Source organism: Polypterus senegalus, chromosome 9 (assembly GCF_016835505.1).
Source record: "Polypterus senegalus isolate Bchr_013 chromosome 9, ASM1683550v1, whole genome shotgun sequence".
NCBI classification, from domain to species: Eukaryota; Metazoa; Chordata; class Cladistia; order Polypteriformes; family Polypteridae; genus Polypterus; species Polypterus senegalus.
Genome location: NC_053162.1, coordinates 136,102,443 through 136,126,162, shown reverse-complemented (window position 1 = coordinate 136,126,162; position 23,720 = coordinate 136,102,443). Strand labels below are relative to the sequence as shown.

General features: G+C 39.8%; 1 protein-coding gene across 1 annotated transcript in view; it reads right to left on the bottom strand.

Annotated features, from left to right (window-relative positions):
* The window catches only part of hoatz (HOATZ cilia and flagella associated protein), a 97,558-nt gene that overhangs the window by 34,484 nt on the left and 39,354 nt on the right, over positions 1-23,720 (bottom strand). The window contains exons 3-4 of the mRNA XM_039763950.1: positions 14,835-14,873; positions 12,955-13,025 (exon numbers count right to left, since the gene is read on the bottom strand). Of these exons, the coding sequence (XP_039619884.1) occupies positions 12,955-13,025; positions 14,835-14,873 (110 nt within the window). The remainder of the gene's footprint in view (positions 1-12,954; positions 13,026-14,834; positions 14,874-23,720) is intronic.

Genomic DNA, 23,720 nt, shown 5'->3' with positions numbered 1-23,720 from the left:
TCACTCAACTACTTGTTAAAAGATGGGTAGATAAACAAAAGAGAGAGTAAGGAAATGCAGACACCAAAGTGTGGGATCTCCCAAGTTTTGCTGGATTGGTATTGCTTAACCTTAAAAGTATAGACATTGTTCAATCTTATTATTTCTATAAAATATTTTAACCTATGTTATTTTCTGTATTTGTCTGACTCTGGGTTTGAAGCAACTGATCAGGCCCTACAAAATATGTAAGGCAGTAATGGACTCTGAAATGGACTCACATAAACACTTGCACTAGGATCAATTAAGCATTAGTAATCAATGTGGCAATTTGTCTTTGGACCATCAGAAACACAGCACTCTTGAAAAAAAATTATACGAACAAGGGTTTGAGTCCACAAACATATTTATTTTATTAGTTCCTTTATTCTATATATAGAAACACTTTAGACTGGGTCTCGTCTTATTGTATGACTCCTTGAGTCAGGTGGGGGCTGAGTTTTCAGTTGATGGATTTTTTTCTGGAAAACATTTTTGCATTTACTTTGCTTTTTGTGTTTTGGTATAGTGTGTTGTTATTTAAATAAAAAATGTGAGGTGTCAACTATATCTTCTGCCCACTTTCAAGCTGAAGCTAAAACAAACCACAGTCTGTAGATTCTCTCTATCCAAATGTTGTAAAATCAAAATACCAAATAGCCACTTTCAAGAATAAACTGAATACTTAAGGCAAGTCAGATGAGTGTCTCATTTCCACATTAAATCCTGTATATTATTTGTAGTTTATTTCTGTCCATCTGTTTTGAACCCACTGGATTTTGCACTGCGTAGCTGTCATGTGCATGGTGTAACAATATTATGACAAAATATGTACTTATAAAAAAACAATACTTTAGAAACCACTTGTGGTAACTTAGTACAGGTTAGAACTAGTATAGATAAAATCTCAGAAACTGACTGGTTAGCTAGTCTGGGGGAATACAGGTGAGCTGAGATGAAAGGTAATTAACAGGCCAGCATAGCTTGGAATGGAAGGGTGAGGTGGAAATTATGGCACTCCTTTCCCATCCAGGAGGAAAGGATGGGCTGGAATGGGAGTTAATTCTACCTAGGCTGAGTCATGCCCAAGCATGACTGGAATAAAGCTGGGGAATTGGTCTACATTAAAGGTTCTCAAACTCAGTAATTAAGTAAGATGAGTTACTATGAGAAGGATTTAGGAGTCATAGTAGACTCTAAGCTGTCAACTTCCCGACAGTGTTCAGAAGCCATTAATAAGGCTAACAGAATGTTAGGATATATAGCACGATGTGTGGAGTACAAATCCAAGAAGGTTATGCTCAACCTTTATAATGCACTGGTGAGGCCTCATCTTGAGTACTGTGTGCAGTTTTGGTCTCCAGGCTACAAAAAGGACATAGCGGCGCTAGTAAAGGTCCAGAGAAGAGCAACTAGACTGATTCCAGGGCTACAGGGGTTTAATTATGAGGAAAGATTAAAAGAACTGAGCCTTTACAGTTTAATCAAAAGAAGAATAAGAGGTGACATGATTGAAGTGTTTAAAATTATGAAGGGAATTAATACAGTGGATCGAGACTTATATTTTAAAATGAGTTCATCAAGAACACGGGGACACAGTTGGAAACTTGTTATGGGTAAATTTCGCACAAACATTAGGAAGTTTTTCTTTAGATAGATAGATAGATAGATACTTTATTAAGAATGATAGACACTTGGAATAAGCTACCAAGTAGTGTGGTAGACAGTAAGACGTTAGGGACTTTCAAAACTTGACTTGATGTTTTCTTGGAGGAAAAAAGTGGATAGGACTGGCGAGCTTTGTTGGGCTGAATGGCCTGTTCTCTTCTAGAGTGTTCTAATGTTCTATCGGTTATTATTACTGATTGTAAATCTGGTTTCGAACAAAATCCTGCAGCCATAGTGGGTACACAGAAATAAGTTTGGGAGCTACTGTTGTAAACTACGATACCCTATTGGTTTGGGAGTTACATCAAGGAAGCCAGACCAATATAAAAGCAGGAGTAACAAAGAAATTTGCTTTCTACCTTTTTCTAGCGTGAGAAGAGGAGGACAGGCCATGCTGCCTGTTTCTGCCATTCCATTAAAGGCCATGCAGGAGCAAAGACCAATCCACACCAGGGACTAATAAACATATTAAGACAAAAAGCCACCTGGTAGCTTATTATCACATTGCATTATTTTAACCAACACTTATTTTACTCTGTTTATTTATATTTTGGGCAAAATTAGAAATCTTAAGTTAATTTATACACAAATAAAGATGAACTTTATCACCAATTTTGACACAACAGTCTAATTTGCTTGTTGGAAGTGTTCAGCTATAATTGCAGCAAACCTTGACAATGTGGTTAAAGTATGTGATTTGGGACATACATACATAATAAAGTATTTTTTAAAATATGACAAGAGCTAATCAATAACATTGTAGAATAATTTTCAAGGGAAAAGGATACCCTTCCTTACTTGCTGCTTTTAAAGATTTACTTTGTTGGTTGGCTCTCTTCACTTTCTTTTGGATAGGGGTTGAACTTCAGTTTGTTAAATTTGATTTCATTGTATGGATTATCATTTGCTTTTAATTAAAATCAATGAAAAATATAAAAAATAAAGTAAAAAGGGGAATAGTATTACCTTAGGACCCTACCACAAAAAATCAGAAGCCACATATGCCATAGTACTTTGACTTTTGGCATTGGTACATTTGTCTATTTATGATAATAAGGGAGGCGATTTCAGCTACATGATCACATTGGTGTGGCAGTGTATGATGTTCTTTGCAAACAGAATCTGAAAATGGTGCCATCACTTATATACAGACATTTAAAGGGATGGGGAGCTACTTAACAAAATGTTAACAATATCGGATGCTTGAAACCTTTATTTTTGATGAAAAAATAATACAACCATGGATACACAAACCAGCAAGGGCTAAAAAAAACTCAAACTCATCTGATTAAACTATACTGAATCCTAGATTGACCTAAGCACAGTAACCACTGACTTTTTTCCTTATGTAGGAACTTATCTATACTGTATAATGTGCTCACAGTAATTAATGTCCTGCCTTGAAAGAAACAGGAGGTAGGTGTGAATGTATGAGACAAGAAGATGAAATGTAATCAAAAATCCGAACCAAAAGTCTAAACCAGAGATCCATCCTATCTTTCACCTAAACTGAAACAGAAACTAAAATTTGTTATCATCAGTCAAAGCCCAGGATGAGGACACTAAAAGTCAAACAAAGAAATGCGGTTTTATCTGAAATCTTAGATGGCCAGGAAATGCATCATACTGACCTTTATATTGCCTCACTATTGAGTGACCTCCAAGACCACACCTCTTAATGGGTCAACACATCATGGCAATGATGCCCTTGTAGCTTTGCTTGCCCAAACTAATCCCCTGCCAGATACTGTCACAAGCCACAAAATGGCATCTGAAAAGATGCACAAAATAATTTAATTTAATTAAAACAAAACACAAATATTGGATTTGTTGCCTTTTGCTGTTAAAACATTAGAAATGATTTTAAACTTTTATAAATAACCTCAATGACACACTGGAAAAGTTAAACAGAAATACTAATCATAGCAATATACAAATCCTTAGGTCACTTGTCCTATAAATCATAAATTATGCTCAAAATGTGATGCTCAAAGCAATTATAACTAGTTGTATATTGGTTTTACCTGACAGCCTAAAAATTGATTACATAAGTACAGTACAGTATATGCATATTTCTCGGCATCTCACAAAAAAGCTTTTGTAAATTTAAATTAAATCTTTAAAATTGTGCCATATACTGTATGCGGGACCTCATATGAGTGTTTTGTGTGCATTTATGCTATATCTCTCTATTATAAAAAAAAATCTTGGGGAGGCAGACTAGGGAGACAAGACCTGATCTTCTCGGAAGACAATTTGAAGTCCCGTGAGAGACACTTTAACTTGCTCACAGCTACAAGTGACAAGCAAAACACGCAGCTTGCCAGCAGCAGAAAGCCAGCAGATGATCTGACCGCTTCTCCTTGCGTGCGTTCAGCCTCCCTAACCCCCCTCTTCACAACGCGAGTGGCAGAGACACGAAGTGGCAAAAAGGACAGCAGCTGTACAGGCTTCAAAAAATGATCGACAGGCAGCACGACAGCAGCAGCAGCAACAGAAAGACAGCAGATGATCCAACGGCATCTACTTAGCATGCGTTCAGCCGCCTCCCCCTTCACAAAGTGAGCAGCGTTATATGTCCTGCGAGAAAGAGATTTAACAATGGCCGGGGCCGGAAATAAAGGACAAGTATTGTTTTTACAATGTCACATGAGACAAGGCAATGAGCCATCATTTAAAACAAGTCCATGGACATCTAAGTAGCAGTTGTTGGAATGCTTTTGGCAGACATGCATCATGTGCTCCCAGCTCTTAAAACAACGACAAGCGACAAGCAAAACACGCAGATCGCCAGCAGCAGCAAGCCAGCAGATGATCCGACTGCTTCTACTTAGTGTGCGCTCAGCCACCGTAGCCACCCACACCCCACCCCTCGCCTCCCTTTACAACACGAGAGGCAGAGACACAAAGTGGCAAAAGGACAGCTGCTGTACAGGCTTTGAAATGATCGGGCAGCGAGACAAGCAGAACAGGCAGCTCACCAGCAGCTGAAAGACAACAGATGATCCGAAGACATCTCCTTAGCATGCGTTCAGCCGCACCCCCATCACAACACGAGCAGCGTTATACATCCTATGAGAAAGAGATGTAACCACACCCGGGGCCAGAAATAAAGGACAAGTATTGTTTTTACAAAAGTTTTAAAGTAAAAGTGAAAATAATGCATATGTAACAATTCCCATGAAAATAACAATCTCTTTAAATTGTATATCCGGTAAACCAAACACGGGGGTGGGCGAGCGAAGCGAACAGGTGGCGGAGCCCCCTAGTATATAAACTATAACTATAAGTATAAGGAGACCATCATGGCTATAGTGAATGCAGTTTACATTAATAAATAAATGCATAAATTAAACAAATCATCCAATTTAAAACACCATTTGCAAGGTAGTAGGGTGTCAGAAATTATCCTGTCCTCTTGGTTAAGGATTTATACTCATATCCATTAGGTCAGTTTAGATGAAACAGTCAATCTAAAATGCACATTTTTGGGATGTAAGAGGAATGGAGAATTTTTAGAGAGATATAAGGAGAACATAAAAACTTAAAGTAGGCAGTAAAATTCCAGCCCAGGATTTGAACCTAGGTCACTTGGATTGTGAGGCAGCAGCACTAACCACTCTGTCACCCATTAATGACAGACTCTATCTCTATTTTTGCAGCAATCCTCCCAAAGAGTGCAATTAAAAGGCACTTTACTAAGTAAACACAAATATTGTACAATCAAGAAGAAATAAAGATAAATAATTAAAAAGTAAGGACAACTATCTAGACATATAATTTGAAAGGTTTCCCTGTTTTTAGTCTGATAGAGGCCAGTTGACTTGACATGTGACTCACTTTTTGCCTTAAAGCCAACCAAAAATACTTTATTAAATATATTGATTAATATGCTTGTTAATTGTGGAATGAAATTAAACGGAAAAGTGTAAATACCGAAAACTGTAAGGGTCAGCTGGGCCACTGTTGTCCCATACTTAGGAACATAGAGCAGAAAGTGAGGAAACAGCCATTTATGGAAGCTGACTTGCTATGGGTTTCCAGCCAAGTCTGTAGTAAACTCTTGATGAGAAGAGATCAATGCCCTTATGACTAATAACTTAAGAGGATTCACTGTCAGAAATGACCATCTATTAAACAGAATGAACGTGGGAGGCAGGGGAGACTAAGACGTTGATCAACAGGATAGATGTAGTCAACCAAAAATACTTTATTAAATATATTGATTAATATGCTTGTTAATTATGAAATGAATTGACTGGAAATACTGTACACTGTAAGGGTCTGCTGGGCCACTGTTGTACCACACCTAGGACATAGAGCAGAAAGTGAGGAAAAATGCCATTTATGGAAGCTGACTTGTTATGGGTGTTCCAGCCGTTTCCATTAAACTCTTGATGAAAAGAGATCAATGCCCTTATGAGTAATAACTTTGAGGATTCACTGTCAGAAATGACCATCTATTAAACAGAATGAACGTGGGAGGTAGGGGAGACTAAGACGTTGATCAACAGGATACATGTGTAGGTTACCATTGGTTCTGAATGAATTCATCTTGCTAATTGAGTTACTCCCACTGCTGCAATAGAATCAAGTAGTTATGGCAGCTGTAAAACATAGTGCTGTCAAGTCACAAAAGTAGGACTGACTGTCACTTCTGCATAGAACATATTCTTGGACATAATTAGGAACAACAAATATATTTATAGAGGACCACAGTATTTTATAATGCTGTTGCTTCACAGTCCCAAAGACCCAGCTTGATTCCTGAGCTGGTGAAAATGCTTTCTGTAGATTTTCTGAGGTTACTTCGGTTATGTCCCTTATCCCAAAAAGTCAATCGTTAGAGGTCAATTTGAGACTGAAAATTGTGTGCCCTGCAGTAGTTGGGGTGTCTTTCAGTACTGTTCCCTGGCTATGTTTCTCTGTGATATGTATTGAAGAACCTAGGCTCAAAAGAAGGTTATGAAATTACAGAATCCATCATCCTGTACAATAATAATAGTTTGCAATCTAACAAAGGTTAGAGAATTATTTAGATTATACATATGATGGCAGTACAGTAACAGGCTAGTTAGTGATGCAGCTTGACATCTCCAGAGTCCTGGGTTTGAGTGCAGTGCCTGGATGGAATTATTGTTATAAAATATTGAATCACTGTGGATTTTATGTGGCTTTTTTGACACTGTTTAACAGAAATAGTCACCTTAATGTCAAAGTGAGCAAAGATCTCTCAAAGTGGTTTTAAATCAGTTACAAGTATAAAACACAAAATAACCAATTGCATAAGTATTAATTTATATGACACATCTAAATCCTCACTGCTGCAGCTGATTGGTTTTAGAAGTCACATAATTAGTTTAATGGAGATCGCCTGGCTTGCCTGCCTGTGGTCCTTTGGTTTCAATTGATTGTAGCATAAATGCACCTGATCTGAAAGGTTTATCTTGTGGTGAGTCAGAATCATGGCCTAACCTACAAAATGAAGAAAGAAAAGAACACTCCAAGCAAATCCATGCAAAGTTAATTGAAAAGCACAAGTCAGGAGAATAGAAGAAAATATCCAGTTACTGGATATCCCTTTGGGTCCAGTTAAATCAATAATTAGGAAACAGGAGGAGTATAGAAGAGCTGAAAATGAGCCTACAGCAAGCTGTCCACAAAAACTGAGTGATCATAAAAGAAGAAGACTAGTAAGGCAGGCCACCAACAGACCTATGAGAACTCTGAAGGAGTTACAAGCGACAATAGTTAAATTACAGGTTCTGTGCATACAACAACTTTTGCCCGCGTACTTCACCAGTCACAGATTTATGTGAGAGTGTCAAAGAGAAAGCCACTGTTACAAAAGTGCACATGATATCTTAAAAGAAGGCAAATGGGAGACTTTGAAAACAGCTGGAAGAAGGTTTTATGGTTTAAGCTTTTTGGCCATCAGACTAAACACCATGTTTGAACACTGAGCATTATCAAAAACACATCCCCACTGTGTATCCTAGTAATGGTAGCCTCATGCTGTGGGGACGTTTCTCAGCAGCAAAACATGGAAACTTGTGAGGGCAAAATGAATGCAGTAAAATACAGGGAAATCCTAGAGGAAAATCTAATGCAATTTTCAAGAAACCTATGTCTTAGTAGAAGAATTGTTCACCAGCTAGACAACAACCTCAACCAAAAACTCAAAGTTAAGACATGAATGGCTTAAAAACAACCATGGTAATGTCTTGGTGTTAAGAGTTCAGATCGCAATTGAATTCAGAATTCAAATTCATTGTTCAATTGTGATCCCCATGCACCCTGTTATGCAAAGCAGAATAGGGACTCAGGCTGTCTTGTCTGACAAAGCTGCATCTACTAAATACTTATGCGATCAACTATTGTGTGTTCTATATTTAAAATTAATTTAGATAACTTTGCAGATGTCTATTTTTGTTTTAAAAGTAAAGAGTCTTTACTAGGAAATATATAAGGGGTTATTCTCATGATAATCTAGTTTTCCTCACATTTACTAAAGATATACACTCACCTAAACGATTATTAGGAACACCTGTTCAATTTCTCATTAATGCAATTATCTAATCAACCAATCACATGGCAGTTGCTTCAATGCATTTAGGGGTGTGGTCCTGGTCAAGACAATCTCCTGAACTCCAAACTGAATGTCAGAATGGGAAAGAAAGGTAATTTAAGCAATTTTGAGCGTGGCATGGTTGTTTGTGCCAGACGGGCCGGTCTGAGTATTTCACAATCTGCTCAGTTACTGGGATTTTCACGCACAACCATTTCTAGGGTTTACAAAGAACGGTGTGAAAAGGGAAAAACATCCAGTATGCGGCAGTCCTGTGGGCGAAAATGCCTTGTTGATGCTAGAGGTCAGAGGAGAATGGGCCGAATGATTCAAGCTGATAGAAGAGCAACTTTGACTGAAATAACCACTTGTTACAACCGAGGTATGCAGCAAAGCATTTGTGAAGCCACAACACGCACAACCTTGAGGCGGATGGGCTACAACAGCAGAAGACCCCACCGGGTACCACTCATCTCCACTACAAATAGGAAAAAGAGGCTACAATTTGCACGAGCTCACCAAAATTGGACAGTTGAAGACTGGAAAAATGTTGCCTGGTCTGATGAGTCTCGATTTCTGTTGAGACATTCAAATGGTAGAGTCAGAATTTGGCGTAAACAGAATGAGAACATGGAATCATCATGCCTTGTTACCACTGTGCAGGCTGGTGGTGGTGGTGTAATGGTGTGGGGGATGTTTTCTTGGCACACTTTAGGCCCCTTAGTGCCAATTGGGCATCGTTTTAATGCCACGGGCTACCTGAGCATTGTTTCTGACCATGTCCATCCCTTCATGACCACCATGTACCCATCCTCTGATGGCTACTTCCAGCAGGATAATGCACCATGTCACAAAGCTCGAATCATTTCAAATTGGTTTCTTGAACATGAGTTCACTGTACTAAAATGGCCCCCACAGTCACCAGATCTCAACCCAATAGAGCATCTTTGGGATGTGGTGGAACGGGAGCTTCGTGCCCTGGATGTGCATCCCACAAATCTCCATCAACTGCAAAATGCTATCCTATCAATATGGGCCAACATTTCTAAAGAATGCTTTCAGCACCTTGTTGAATCAATGCCACGTAGAATTAAGGCAGTTCTGAAGGCGAAAGGGGGTCAAACACAGTATTAGTATGGTGTTCCTAATAATCCTTTAGGTGAGTGTACATGCTAGGCTAATTAATAGTAATTAGGGAGTGGATGTATGGATCATTAAATGGAATTTCCACGATAAGCTGAAGCAGTTTAGTTGGGAACATTCATAAAACTATTTTTCCTTTTGAATGGTAACATTTTGATAACAAATGCAGTGCAGGATTTCCTCTGTGCACTTCTATTTTCTTTTCATATTATAAACCACTGCAGGCTCGGGTAACTCTAAGTTGGCCTAGCATCAGTGGATATGAGTGTGAAAATGTATCCTGTGATGAACCGGCTCTCTATACAGAGTGATTACCTCCTTGTGCTAAGAGCTGCTGGAATATGCACTGTAACCCTAACTGGATAAATCATTGAAAAAGTGGATGAATGTATGGTGATAAACAGGCATTTACTAAAAATAAAATAGCCCTACCAATGTTTATCTACCTTTTTGAAAAAATTATGTTCAGACTAAATTTTTGTTCTATGCTCGGTGCATCTGGGATATCTATATCTGTCTGAAAAGATATCCTGAATAAGAGTGTGGTAAATTTAGTTGAAAGTACATGTTTTGGTCTAAAGAACATGCTGAATTAAACACAAATTCTCCCTATTATGGGGCAGTACCATTGTTGCAATGCAAAGATACATTATCTTAATACAGAACTGCCCTTAATAGATGTCAGAAAAAAAGCCTTATAAATGCAGATTAACTTTTTGTTTGCTCTGCCATAATTTTTTCTCCTTCTCCTTCAGGCTAGTCCTTGTGATTTGTCTTTGTCGAAGATGAGGCCCCAATAAACCTTTCAGTGCTTGTCAATATACAGTGAACCGTACTGATTAAGGACACTGAAATAGCAACAGGCCACTTCATCTTACGACCCTACCATTCACATCAACAGCAGAAAGGAAGTGAACAATCACTAAACAAATTGGCATTATCAATCACTTGCCCAACCAGGATGGGCGTAGAAGAAGATTGGATTTTCAGTAATTTAAAAGGAAATTGGAAATCTTGGTTTACTTGTTTAGACAAGCAGCTGTACATTCAGTGGGTGCAGGTCTCTGGCAGAGAAAGGGACGCATCAACATTTTAAAAATATTGTTTTATAAACATTTTTCCAGTTTCATTTTCTTTTGTGCTCTGCAAATAGCAGTGGTCTTAAAATAATCCTTAAAACAGATGAGACCCTATACTGCAGAATGAGACATGGTTTTACAGGTCCCTGCGGCACGCATCATAACCCCTTAAACAGTTTAACCTAATTGAGAAGTCCCAAGAGTTGCCGTTTCAAAATTATATGGAGTAAGACCAGCCCCCTATATGATTAATAAGCAAGACTAGCTTATTAAATCAATTTTGAACATATGAAATAGACCGGTTGTGACATGTGACAGCATAAGTTACAGGTACATGCATTTTGCAAATCTCAATTTTTGTACATTAATAGCAATGCATTTTAGTATCAATGCATTACACTTACACTTTCTTTAGTCCAAAGCTCTTCTCCTTAAATACTTTACCATTTGTTCTGCCTTTGATTTGCCTTTTCTTGTACAAGTCTAACATTTTGACTTGGACCTTCAATTGCTTAATCTCAACATCCATTGTAGCTGTTAATTCCTTGTGATATCGTGTCTAATGGGCCCTCGTGAAAGCACTGCTGTTATGTTTAATTTTATACTTTCAGGTATGGCTATCTTCATTCATAATTACGGATCTTCTGCTTAATACCAAATTTTGTACTCCACTGTCCTTCTCTTCTATTGTAATCTTTTGGCCTTCTGGCTATACCTTGCCCTTTTCATAGTTTTCTGAACTTCTTTCCTTGCTCTGCAATAATAAAAGGTGATATTTTTATACTAAATGATTTTGCTGCTCATATCTTTCTTTCCGTTTTTAGTTTATATCTAAGAATGTATTTCATTTCTCAAATACATTACTCTGATAAACTCAGGGACATTAAACCTTTCAAATTTTAAGCAGAAGTTGTGAGAAGATCTAGGCTAGGCGTATAATGCATTCATACTCAATGACATTAGTGAGATTTAGGGAAAGTGCCTTCAAGACAGAATCTTGGGCATTCATTTCTCTAGAGTTTGTGTAAATTCAGAAGAAAACTACCAAATCACACAACAAAACAGAAACAGCCTTCGAACGAACACATGGATAAAATATTGGGGCAGCTTCCTCTCTTCCTTTTTCTGCTGAGTGTCATCTCCATCATTACAGCTCTACTATGTCTAAGTAATAAAAAGATGCAATAGGCTGGGTTTGTATAAATATGTGAGTAAAATGAATGATCTGCTAATGTTTTTCTTTTATAATTAAGGTGATTATGCAGACACAGATGAAGAAAAGCAACAGAAGAAACAGTTAACAAATTTCATCACACAGTTGTACTAATAAACTAAAGATTTTACATGCTACTATACATCCATGTTCTTTCCTGTGCACTGAAGAATATTAGGTAATTAATAAAATATAATGATTTGAAAATAAATATTTCCAACAGGCAATGCTCAATAGAAAACAAGAAACAGAAACAAAGAATATGTAATTTAATTCTAACCATATCTGTCTGATCTGTAAAGTGGTTGGTTCACTTTTAATTTGTGCGGCACAAGAAGTCACTAACTTTGAAAAATTTTGAATAACTAAGTGTAAAGCATTATTCCACCTTCCAAAGAACTGGCACCTTTTTCAGAGCCAATTTTTACCTTGTGAATGATGTTGCTAGGATAGTGTCTGGCTGTCACCCTTAACTGAATTATGCAGGTTCATAGAATGTTTTGATAGGTAAATACCTGCAGTTACCCTTAAAGGCTTAAGCGTAATCTGTGTTGTTTCCATCTTAAACCTGTGGCATTTCCTTAAGTAGAGCTAACCATACCTGCTAAGTTCCATAATGAAAAAAAAATCAAATCTCTTGAACCTTATTGCCACCATTGAATAAGACAGTATGTGTAACCTTACTCAAAGAACCAAGTGACAATGCCATGCCAGTTCAGCCTATCTAGTTATACTTTATGGGAAAAACACAGATGAACAAGAAAGGTGCCTGAAAAGACATGCCAGGTCAGCAGGCAATTCTAAATTGGCCAAGGGTCAGGGAGTGTGATCTTGTGTGTGTATAAGTGTGTTCTGAAGTACACTAATACTACCTTGCACCCATTGTTGTCAGGCTCCCCATGATTCTATGCTGGGACAAAGTGGGTTCAAGAAATGGATGAATAAATAACACAAACATCATTTGAGATCACCAACTGGATTCAGATCCACCCTACTGATGAAATTCCTTTGGCATCACTCCCTTACAAGGAAGCTCATCAGATAAGCAGCCAATACTAAAGCTGGTAAGTGAAGTAAATTGAGAAATCAGCTTCGGCCTTTTGCTATTAGGCAGTGTAAATTTAATATCTTAGGTTTCCTCACGATGGAGGAGTAATACATTTTTAATGTATGTAGTGTATTTCATATTGTAGCTGCTCCCAAATGATTATCCTTGCACTACCCAACACTAAAGCATTACATCTACTCCTCTAGGTTCTTCTTACCTTCTCCATGTACATCAACCTTTCATCGATCTTCTGCTTCAGAAATACATTCCTCATAAACTCTTCATTTTCTAGGAACAATGGATCAATATTTGATGAGTTTTCCAAGAGAGGTTACTTCATGCTTAATTATTTTTAAGGTTCTTTGTTTCCTTTTAATAAGTTTTACAAAGCACCAATGAATATTTGTCACTTACTGCTAGATAGAACACTTTAACAAAGGCCTTGGTTCTATTTAATAGCAATTACTCACTAAAAGTTCTAGTGTTTTCAGAATTTTATAGAGCATCTTCTTTTAAATTGAAAGCAAAAATGCCACTTGTATGCAATATGCAGCTTTATGCAGCTCTTTGTGAGAGTCCTCCTAATGAAGGGAGTTGTAAAAAATAAAGATTGATTGACTCACAGACTGATTCATGGACATGCATACATAGGCACTTTTGGCATCTTCAATCAGCCTAAAAGCATGCCATTGGATGTGGTAGAAAACATGCAAACGTAAGATGAACATGAAAACTCCGGAAAGCCGGCGTGTAAGCCCACAACTGAACTTATGACTCAAGGATAAACTATTTGGCACTACTTATGGCTTTTTCATCCCTTATATCTGTTCATTAATAAATAAACAATATAGAGGTTTGATTAAAAATGTAAAAAAGAAAAAAGGAACACCAAAATAGGAAAGGTAGGCATTGAACTTGGCTGCAGTACATTTGTGGAGGGGCTGCTAAATAGTGCTAGATCATTTTAAACAGGAGTGCAGTCAGTAGAGGAAAGGCCTGGGACAAAAACTAAACATCAGTTTATGAAAAAGGCTTTGTCAAATAAAAGTGACACAGTGCCGGCAAACTAGAAAGTCATTCTAAAGAGCATTAAATTTTTACTTTATAGATTATGGTGGCAATGTGATCAGTGCTACTACCTCACAGGTCCAGTACACTTGGCTGAAATCTTAAAAGCTTAAAATTTCCCTGCTATTCTTCCTAAAGACAACTCTAAATTGCCCCATAAAAGACAGCATGGGTGTATGGAAAGTGAGCTCTATTCTGGACTGGCATCCAAAATCCTCAAGTCAAGTGAGTGCATGGATGAATGAATTGTCTTTAATAGTCAGCCCTATGAAACACAATAAAGAAAGGCAAAGGATAATTAGTAGTGTGACAGTTACAGAATTCATTAAGAAAAAAAAAATGAATACCCCTACCTCCATCCCATACTCTACTAAATTCATGACCATGATATTAAAAAAGATGGATTCAGAAAATGGGTGGATGGGCTACCATACAATATATTAATATTACATTAAATGCATTAATTCTTAAATAAAACATTTGAATGGTTCAAGGAACAGAGGAAAGTGTAGTGCTGGGAGAACATTTAAAATCTATTCAGTGTGGCAGCAGTCCTGACCACTAAGCACCATTCTATTGTCATTATTTTTAATAGTCAGTTTATGATTTATTGTTAGCCCATTCTATTGGCCATTACCAATTACTCAATATATGTTTACACAACTTTCAACAGATGATTGATTATGTTATATGAATCAAGTAGTCTGCTAAACTCTTCAGCCATAATAATATTATATGACAAAATTCATACAGTGTTTAAGAAGGTAGGATAAAACACCACAGGGACTCAAAATGTTTTAAATCCCTTGGAAAATAAATCTGTTCTGCTACAGCACTATGAATACATCAGACTGCTGTCAACATGATCACTGTTATTATCTTAGTATTCATATCCTGTTCAGCAGTAGGCATGCAGAGATGATGATGATGATGATGATAATGACCCCTGTGGTATTAGAAAGTCACTTTCACCCATCAGATTTAGAAGTCCTCTAATGTTCCTCTAGTTCCATGGATTACTTCACTTACTGAGATCAACAGCAAGAGATTCACAGGCTGCATAACTATCTGGAAAGGAGAAGGAGAGAAAAAGAGAAAGCAGTTATTCTTGCACAATGATTTCCCCTTGCCTGACTTTCTGTATATTTTTCACAGTGAATATTATCAGATCTTCAACTAATATAATATGAAGGGACCTTTGTTATACAAATAACACTATATATATATATATATATATATATATATATATATATATATATATATATATATATATATAGTAAAAGGCTATATAGCGCCCGACCCGGCACAGACTTACGCAGAGGCACGTGTAAAACAAATAAGCTTTTATTTTTCTCTTCAGCCGTGGGGCACGTTTTCCCCGTGTCCCACAGGCCCAACACAGTCCCACAAGCACAAAACACAGACTTTAAACAACCCTTTCTAGCACCACCACTCCTCCCAGGCAACCTCGTCCTCTTCCTCCCAATTCTGGCCATTCAGTGGTGGAGGCTGGCTCGTTTTATACCCCACCCGGAAGTGTTCCAGGTGTTTGACCACCTGGTCCTAATTGCACCTCTGGGTGGGGCTGAAGATTCGTCCAGCCAGGCTCTTGAGTCGTGGCAGCACCCCGTAGCGGCCTCCCCCTCTTCCAACAAGGCTGTAGAGGACTCCATGTCCCATGGAGCCACGTGGGAAAGTGGGAAATGAACATTGGCCAGGGAGGCTGCCACCTAGCGTCCCGGGGAAGGTATTGAGCTGTCCCTGATGGCTGCCCCGGAACATATGCAGCAGGGGCGTCCCGACCAGGCATGGGACCCAGCTGTCCGTCACAATGCCCCTTCCTCAGATGAGGCTTGTGAGGCTCATCGGCCTGCCCCGCGAGGGCCAGTCTTCTCCAGGACAGGGGGTCAGCATCCCTGGTTCCGCGGCTGTGCCCTGTGAAAACATAACGAACAGGTCTGGGGGTGCTGCCCCGACATCCCTGCCACTTGGACGTCCTCTCTGGACAACACCGCCAGACATGGCCACCGCGGCCACAGTTAAAGCATATCCGACCCCCTCCAGTTCGACCCTTGCGAGAGCGGAAGCAGGCAGGAAACACCTGCCCCTTCGCCCCCTCAGAGGAGGGCCAGTGACGTTTCCGCCCCTCTGCAGTGCAGCCCTCCTGTGCATGTCTGCGGCTGCAGCGGGAGCGCGCTCTCTGTGCAGTTGAGTCGAGCACGTGCCTCGCGCTGTTGCGCTTCGCTAAGCCGGGTCTTTTCACAAATTTTATTGCAGGTTCCGGCCCAAATGGACGGACTGGGATCCTGCCGGCTACGCCAGTTGTAAAAGGCGCTATATAGCACCCGACCCGGCACAGACTTAGGCAGAGGCATGTGTAAAACAAATAAGCTTTTATTTTTCTCTTCAGCCGTGGGGCACGTCTTCCCCGTGTCCCACAGGCCCAACACAGTCCCACAAGCACAAAACACAGACTTTAAACAACCCTTTCTGGCACCACCACTCCTCCCAGGCAACCTCGTCCTCTTCCTCCCGATTCTGGCCATTCAGTGGTGGAGGCTGGCTCGTTTTATATCCCACCCGGAAGTGTTCCAGGTGTTTGACCACCTGGTCCTAATTGCACCTCCGGATGGGGCTGAAGATTCGTCCAGCCAGGCTCTTGAGTCGTGGCAGCGCCCCCTAGTGGCCACCCCCTCTTCCAACCAGGCTGTAGAGGACTCCATGTCCCATGGAGCCACGTGGGAGAGTGGGAAATGAACATTGGCCAGGGAGGCTGCTTTTTCCCAACCACCCGCAGGGCTCCATGGGAGATGGAGTCCTCCACAGCTTGGTTGGGGCCCGGCGTGGCCGCTAGGGGGAGCTGCCTGCTTCCCACAGCCTGGCTGGACGAGCCTGCAGCCCCACCCGGAAGTGCAATTAGGACCAGGTGGTTAATCACCTTGAACGCTTCCGGGTTTGTGCTTTGGGACTGTGTTTGGGCTGTGTGGCACGGGGAAGATGTGTCACACAGCTGAAGAAAAAATAAAAGTAATTGTACTTTTTATACGTGCCTCCGTGTCTTTCAGTGCCGGGTCAGGCCTATATAGCCTTTTCTACTATATATATATATATATATATATATATATATATATATATATATATATATACACTGCTCACAAAAATTAAAGGAACACTTTAAAGAAACACATTAGATACATCAGATCTCAATATGAAGTTGGATATCTATACAAATAACGACGGGCAATGTCTTAGGAACAAAAGGATGCCAAGTCTTTTAATGGAAATAAAAGTTTTCTGCCTACAGAGGGCTTAATTGTGTAGACACCCTAAAATCAGAGTGAAATGAAGATGTGGCAGGCTAGTCCATTTTTCAAAAACTTAATTTCTACTACTCAAAATGCTTTTCAGTATCTTGTGTGGCCCCACGAGCTTGTATGCATGCTTGACAACGTCGGGGCATGCTCCTAATGAGACGACGGATGGGGTCTTGTGGCATTTCCTCCCAGATCTGTATGAGGGCATCCCTGAGCTGTTGTACAGTCTGAGGAGCAACCTGGCGCCTAATGGACCGAAACATAATGTCCCACAGATGTTCTATTGGGTTTAAGTCAGGGGATCGTGAAGGCCATTCAATTGTTTCAATTCCTTCATCCTCCAGGTACTGCCTGCATACTCTTGCCACATGAGGCCGGGCATTGTCGTGCATTAGGAGGAAACCAGGACCTACTGCACCACCATAGGGTCTGACAATGGGTCCAAGGATTTCATCCTGATACCTAATGGCAGTCAAGATGCCGTTGTCTAGCCTGTAGAGGTCTGTGAGTCGCTCCATGGATATGCCTCCAAGATCATCACTGACCCACCACCAAACCAATCATGCTAAACGATGTTACAAGCAGCATAATATTCTCCACGGCTTCTCCTGACCCTTTCACGTCTTTCACATATACTCAGGGTGAACCTGCTCTCATCTGTGAAAAGCACAGGACGCCAGTGGTGGACCTGCCAATTCTGGTATTCTATGGCAAATGCCAATTGAGCTCCCCGGCCCTGTGCAGTGAGCACAGGGCAGTAGACATTTGGGCCCTCAGGCAACCCTCATGAAGTCTGTTTCTGATTGTTTGGTCAGAGACATTCACACCAGTGGCCTGCTGGAGGTCATTTTGTAGGGCTCTGGCAGTGCTCATCCTGTTCCTCCTTGCCCAAAGGAGCAGATACTGGTCCTGCTGATGGGTTATGGACCTTCTATGGCCCTCTCCAGCTCTCCTTGAGTAACTGCTTGTCTCCTAGAATCTCCTCCATGCCCTTGAGACTGTGCAGGGAGACACAGCAAACCTTCTGGCAATGACACGTATTGATGTGCCATCCTGGAGAAGTTGGACTACCTGTGCAACCTCTGTAGGGTCCAGGTATCACCTCGTGCTACCAGTAGTGACACTGACTGTAGCCAAATGCAAAACTAGTGAAGAAACAGTCAGAAAGGATAAGGAGGGAAAAATGTCAGTGGCCTCCACCTGTTAAACCATTCCTGTTTTGGGGCTCATCTCATTGTTGCCCCTCTAGTGCATCTGTTGTTAATTTCATTAACACCACAGCAGCTGAAACTGATTAACAACCCCCTCTGCTACTGAACTGACCAGATTAATATCCCATAAGTTTCATTGACTTTATGCTATACTCTGATTAAAAGTGTTCCTTTAATTCTTTTGAGCAGTATATATATATATATATATATATATATATATATATATATATATATATATATATGACAAATTAATTTAATAAAGAAAGCTAGGTAAAATTCAATGTTCTATGTGAAAAAGTAATACAACCCCCCAAAAAAATCCATTGATCTCATAGAGTGATTACACCACCTTTAGCAGCAATTGCTGTAACTAGATATTTTCTGCAGTTTTTTTTTATAGCCCCCAAGAGTGTTGTGAAGGAACATTTTCCCACTCCTGCTTCTAGAACTTCTTTATCAACTACACTTCTATGTTTTTTGAGAAATGTTTGTTTGTTTCAGGTCCTAAACATTTATCTTGATTGGTACAGGCTAATCTGAAATGACGTTTTTTTTTCCTTTAACAAATATTGATTGTAATCCAGGCTGTTATTGGGCCCAGATTTTTAATTGTTGCTTTGTTTTGCAAATTTCATATTTTAATACGGGTGGCACGGTGGCATAGTGGTAGTGCTGCTGCCTTGCAGTAAGGAGACCTGGGTTTGCTTCCCGGGCCCTTCCTGCATGGAGTTTGCATTTCTCCCCGTGTCTGTGTGGGTTTCCTCCAGGTGCTCTGGTTTCCTCCCACAGTCCAAACACATGCAGGTTAGGTGCACTGATGGTCCCAAATTGTCCCTAGTGTGTGCTTGGTGTGTGTGTGTGTGTGCCCTGTGGCGGGTTGGTGCCCTGCCTGGGGTTTGTTCCTGCCTTGCACCCTGTGCTGGCTGGGATTGGCTCCAGCAGACCCCCGTGACCCAGAGTTAGGATATAATGGTTTGGACAATGACTGACTGATCAATATCTTAATATAGATCTTCCTTAATTAAAATATCAATTAATTATAAACCCACACAACAAAACTGCCACTTTTAAATAACCTTGTATATAGATAAATTAACTCTTGAAAAGTATATTGAAAAGGTATGGTTGGTGATTTTACTGTATATGTCTACCTAAAAAGGTTTAAAAAATATGTCACTCAGCTCATGTTACTAATTATTTCATGTTCAAGAGAAATTTGAATAAGGCAAGATAAGCATGAATGATGTTTCCATAAGCAACCCTTTAAGTTTTTTTAAGCAAACAGAAATTAACAAACTACAACAATTTTCAGAATCAAATGTTGGCACTGAAACTTTTGGTGATGCCTCAAAGACAAGTGAAAACTCAGTAGATAGCTATTTGAGCTCTAGCAACAGGTTTGCTACCAACACCACTATTGAGTGTGTTTTAAAATCTACACTCTAAACTCTGCTGCCAAATTTCTTGGATGGGCCAGGGTCATGAATTTGTCCGATATTCACGAGCCATCAACAAAATCAGTACTTAAGCTTCTAACTTCTGTTTTAGCGAGTAAGTTGCACAACTTTGCATCTTATTTGAACAACACATAACAGTATGTAGTTTGAATTATATCTAAAGGTGTGATTTTTTTTCCCAAAAATGATTAGGCATAATTAAGGATGGATTTGCATGGATTAAGAGACTGGAAATGCCCACATCAGGCATGTTCAAAACATAAGTCAAGTAAAACTCACAAATAGTTTTGTAAATTCTATTCAAAATTCAATTATAAATACTTTACTCAGACATGGACAAATTTATTGATACCCCTGTATGAGAAAAGAAGAACCTACAATTGTCTCTCAAATAAATTGAAACTGTCAAAAGTAATTGTCACCCATCATTGTTTATTCCGTATTTAACAAAAATAGACTTTGCCTTAGAGTTTTGATTCAATACAATATTCCACATACTAACACAAATGAAAATTGCATGGACAAAAATGATGATACCCTTAACATAATATTTTCTTGAAAGAAGCAATTCCTGAAGCTCTCAATGAGACTTCTACACCAGTCAACAGGTAGTTTGGTCTACTCTTCTTGAGCAATTTGGTCCACCTTTGTCAGGTTTGAAAGGTGCCTTCTCCAGAGTGTACATTTCAGTTCTTTCCATTGCTGTTCGATTGGATTCAAATCAGATCTCATAGAAGGCCACTTTAGACTAGTGAAATGTTTTGTTCTTTGCCATCTTGGGTGCTTTTAGCGTGTGTTTTGGGTTATTATCTTGTTGGAGGACCAATGACCAACGGCTAAGACAGAGCTTTCTGAAACTGGCCAGTAAATTTCACTCCAAAATGTCTTGATAGTCTTGAGATGTCAATAACCAGGTTTCCATCCAAGGACTTTTTGTGAAAAAATATTTAGCGCTTCAAATTTTAGCTGATGGAAATGCTAATTATCGATAAAATGTACATGTCGACATAATATTTTTCTGTTTAACTTTAGCGCATAAATTCCATATCGATACTTCAGATGTCGCAAAAACTACATTGGAAACACTTTTTGTCGGAAAAAAGGGCTTTAACACAAATAAATGTGTCACATGATACATTTTCATCACGTGCAATCAAAACAAGAATAGCGGAGCGGTTCGCATGGTCTGATGAAGAGACTTGTTATTTCTCGTGATGAACCAATGCAGTAGCGGATAGGCTGGGTCTCCTGCTACTAAAAGTGGTACCTGAACTCCCTCCACATCAACTGTAGCCTGGGGGTGTCTCTCAGGATGTCTAAATAATACAAAAACCGCAAAGGTAATTTACTGTGCCAGTCAAAATATTTAATAAACCGTGTGTTTCATTATCTAAACATTTTTTTCTTATTATTAAATGGAAGATGTTTTAGCATATATGAGAAATTCTCTCATTAATATCAACTTTAGTTTTTTTTGATTAAACGTCGTTATTTTGTATTAATTCAAATTTCAGTTTTAATTAAAAACCTTAAGGGAAGCAGGTTACAGTACTAATTCAGTTGTTATCACACTGAGAAGGAATGTTGAAAGGTAGGCTCACCTGTACAGATCCGATGCTGCAAACACAGCTGCATCATGGGCACTTCCAGGAATGCCAACGCAAATGTCTCGTTTCATGCACCTGTCATCAACAGGGGCCTGGAGAACAATAGATGGCCACCCTTTGCGATTAATGTAATCACGGTAGCCTTCTGTTGGGGGAAGAATAGGCAAATGCGTGCCATCCAGCGCACCGTAAATCTGTGGCACAAGATGCACCAAGGAATTGCGGTATGCAATTTCATTGGCCTCCACTACAGTCGGATGTCTGATATAACGCCGCATTAATTTTTCTTTAATAGCGGTGCACACAGCATATACACATCGATGGACAGTAGTTTTACTAACCTCGAAAGTTTCTCCAACTACTCTATACTCGGCGCAGTCGGTGACAACCTGTTATGCTCGCAACATCAGAACTGATGAATCCACACAACATCTCACACATCGGCCGTGTCATTCTAAAATGTTGCAGCCAGAGATTTTCTGTGAAGTGTCTCCCCACCACCTCCTCCCAGAAGGTCTTATTCCGTCGTCTCTCCCATACCCGTGGGTTTCGTCGCACTGGGGTACTTTCTTCGAGCTCTAGGGCTATCAGACAAGCAACTGCTTCATTCTGCTGTTGTCTTCGGATATTATGTACAATTCCAATTATTTGTGAAACTGAAATCACAATAAGCTGGCAAATTTCAAAAAACTGTCTGAATAATCTCTCCATTTCTTTGTTTAGTGGAGGGGGTGTAACGTGGAAAACAAAAGGTAGATCATTTGCAACATACACAAAATTATGTATGGAAATGGCTCAAGGGCAGATTTTTTTTCGTGATACAACAAAACTTATGCAACAGATCGTTTTGGAGGGGATGACGTCATCATGCACACCATTTTATCGATAAAAAGCCAATTGGATGGAAACGGGCTGGAGACAGCAAATTTCGCACAATTTTTTACATATATTCTGCTTGTCAATAACAAAACGTCGCAAAAAACTGGATGGAAACTTGGCTACTGTTCCCTGCATAGTGTGGCTGGTAGGGGGTATAGCAGCACCCCACACCTCAGGCAGAATTGCACAACACCAGGTTCCAGGTTCAAATAATAATTTATTAATAAGGAAATATCTCTCGACATGCTTCTGTTCACAATATACAGTGTAGTAGAACAGTCCACAGTTTCTCTTCCCTATGTATTTTCCTCTTCCTTCCACTCTTCTCAACAAGCCTTGTTCACCTCCTCTCAACTCCAACCCCCTGGGCCAAGTGAAACGCTCTCCTTTAATTTTGTACCACAGAGTACTTCTGGGCTTAAACTATTGTCCCTGTGAAGCACTTCCATGCTAGGCAAGTCCCAACAGTCTTTGTGCCATCAGTATCCAACAGTTCTCCCTGGTGGCCCCCTCAGAACCCCGCAGTGCAGGCCCTTGGGACCACAACTCCAATTTTGCCCTATGGGCATTCATACTTGGGCTCACCAGATGTGATGCTGCCACCCAGTGTTTGGAGGGTCACTCTGCCCATAGTAAGCAGTCACCCACTGTCCTGATGTTCCAGGTATCAAAACACAACCAGAGTGTCCCTACATGGTTGCTGGGACACCAAAACCAGTGTAGCTTCTGCTGCAGCATCGTTCTATATCATGTCTTGGTGCAGAAAAGAAATATCACCACTCCCCAGCTGATCTTCTTTTCCTTTGGTGTTCTGCCCAGGCAAGGGAGCAGAATCCATCCCAGCAGTGATGCCAGTTAGTCCCTCAAAACAGACTCAAGGCACCCCACGTCAGATACGGCAAAGCAGCCCAAAAACATAACCAAGGCTCCTCCAAGTCTCACAGTAGGTATGGCGTTCTTTTTTTTGAAAACTTCATTTTTACTTTGCTCCCTCCCTCCCTCCTCATAACCTATCGTCTACGGAGGAGCAGTTAAAGTTTCAGAATCGTTATAAATTTCGATCTCTGGTTTTCAACGGATCTTGACATTTTAGGGTCCCCTGATACCAAAAAACATTGATATCTCAATGATGGATGTGTATCTGTCTATGTATGTGTGTCTGTTTGAAGGTCTACAGCTAAAACGGCTAGACGGAAAAATACCAAACTCAAAACTTAAGCCTGTTATGAGATGATGATGTGCTGATTAGTTTTTGACCCAACTCGTGCAACAGAAAGAGGAATTCTAGAGGCACCCTCAAATACTGAAATTCTGCAATTAATTATAAATTCTACTTGCCAATTGCTATGATAATGACCTTTTGTATGATCATAATAGTCAGCATAAGAGCAGTAAACAATTACTGAAATGTTAGAGAATATTTCGGGTAACTTGGCTCCTAGGATGC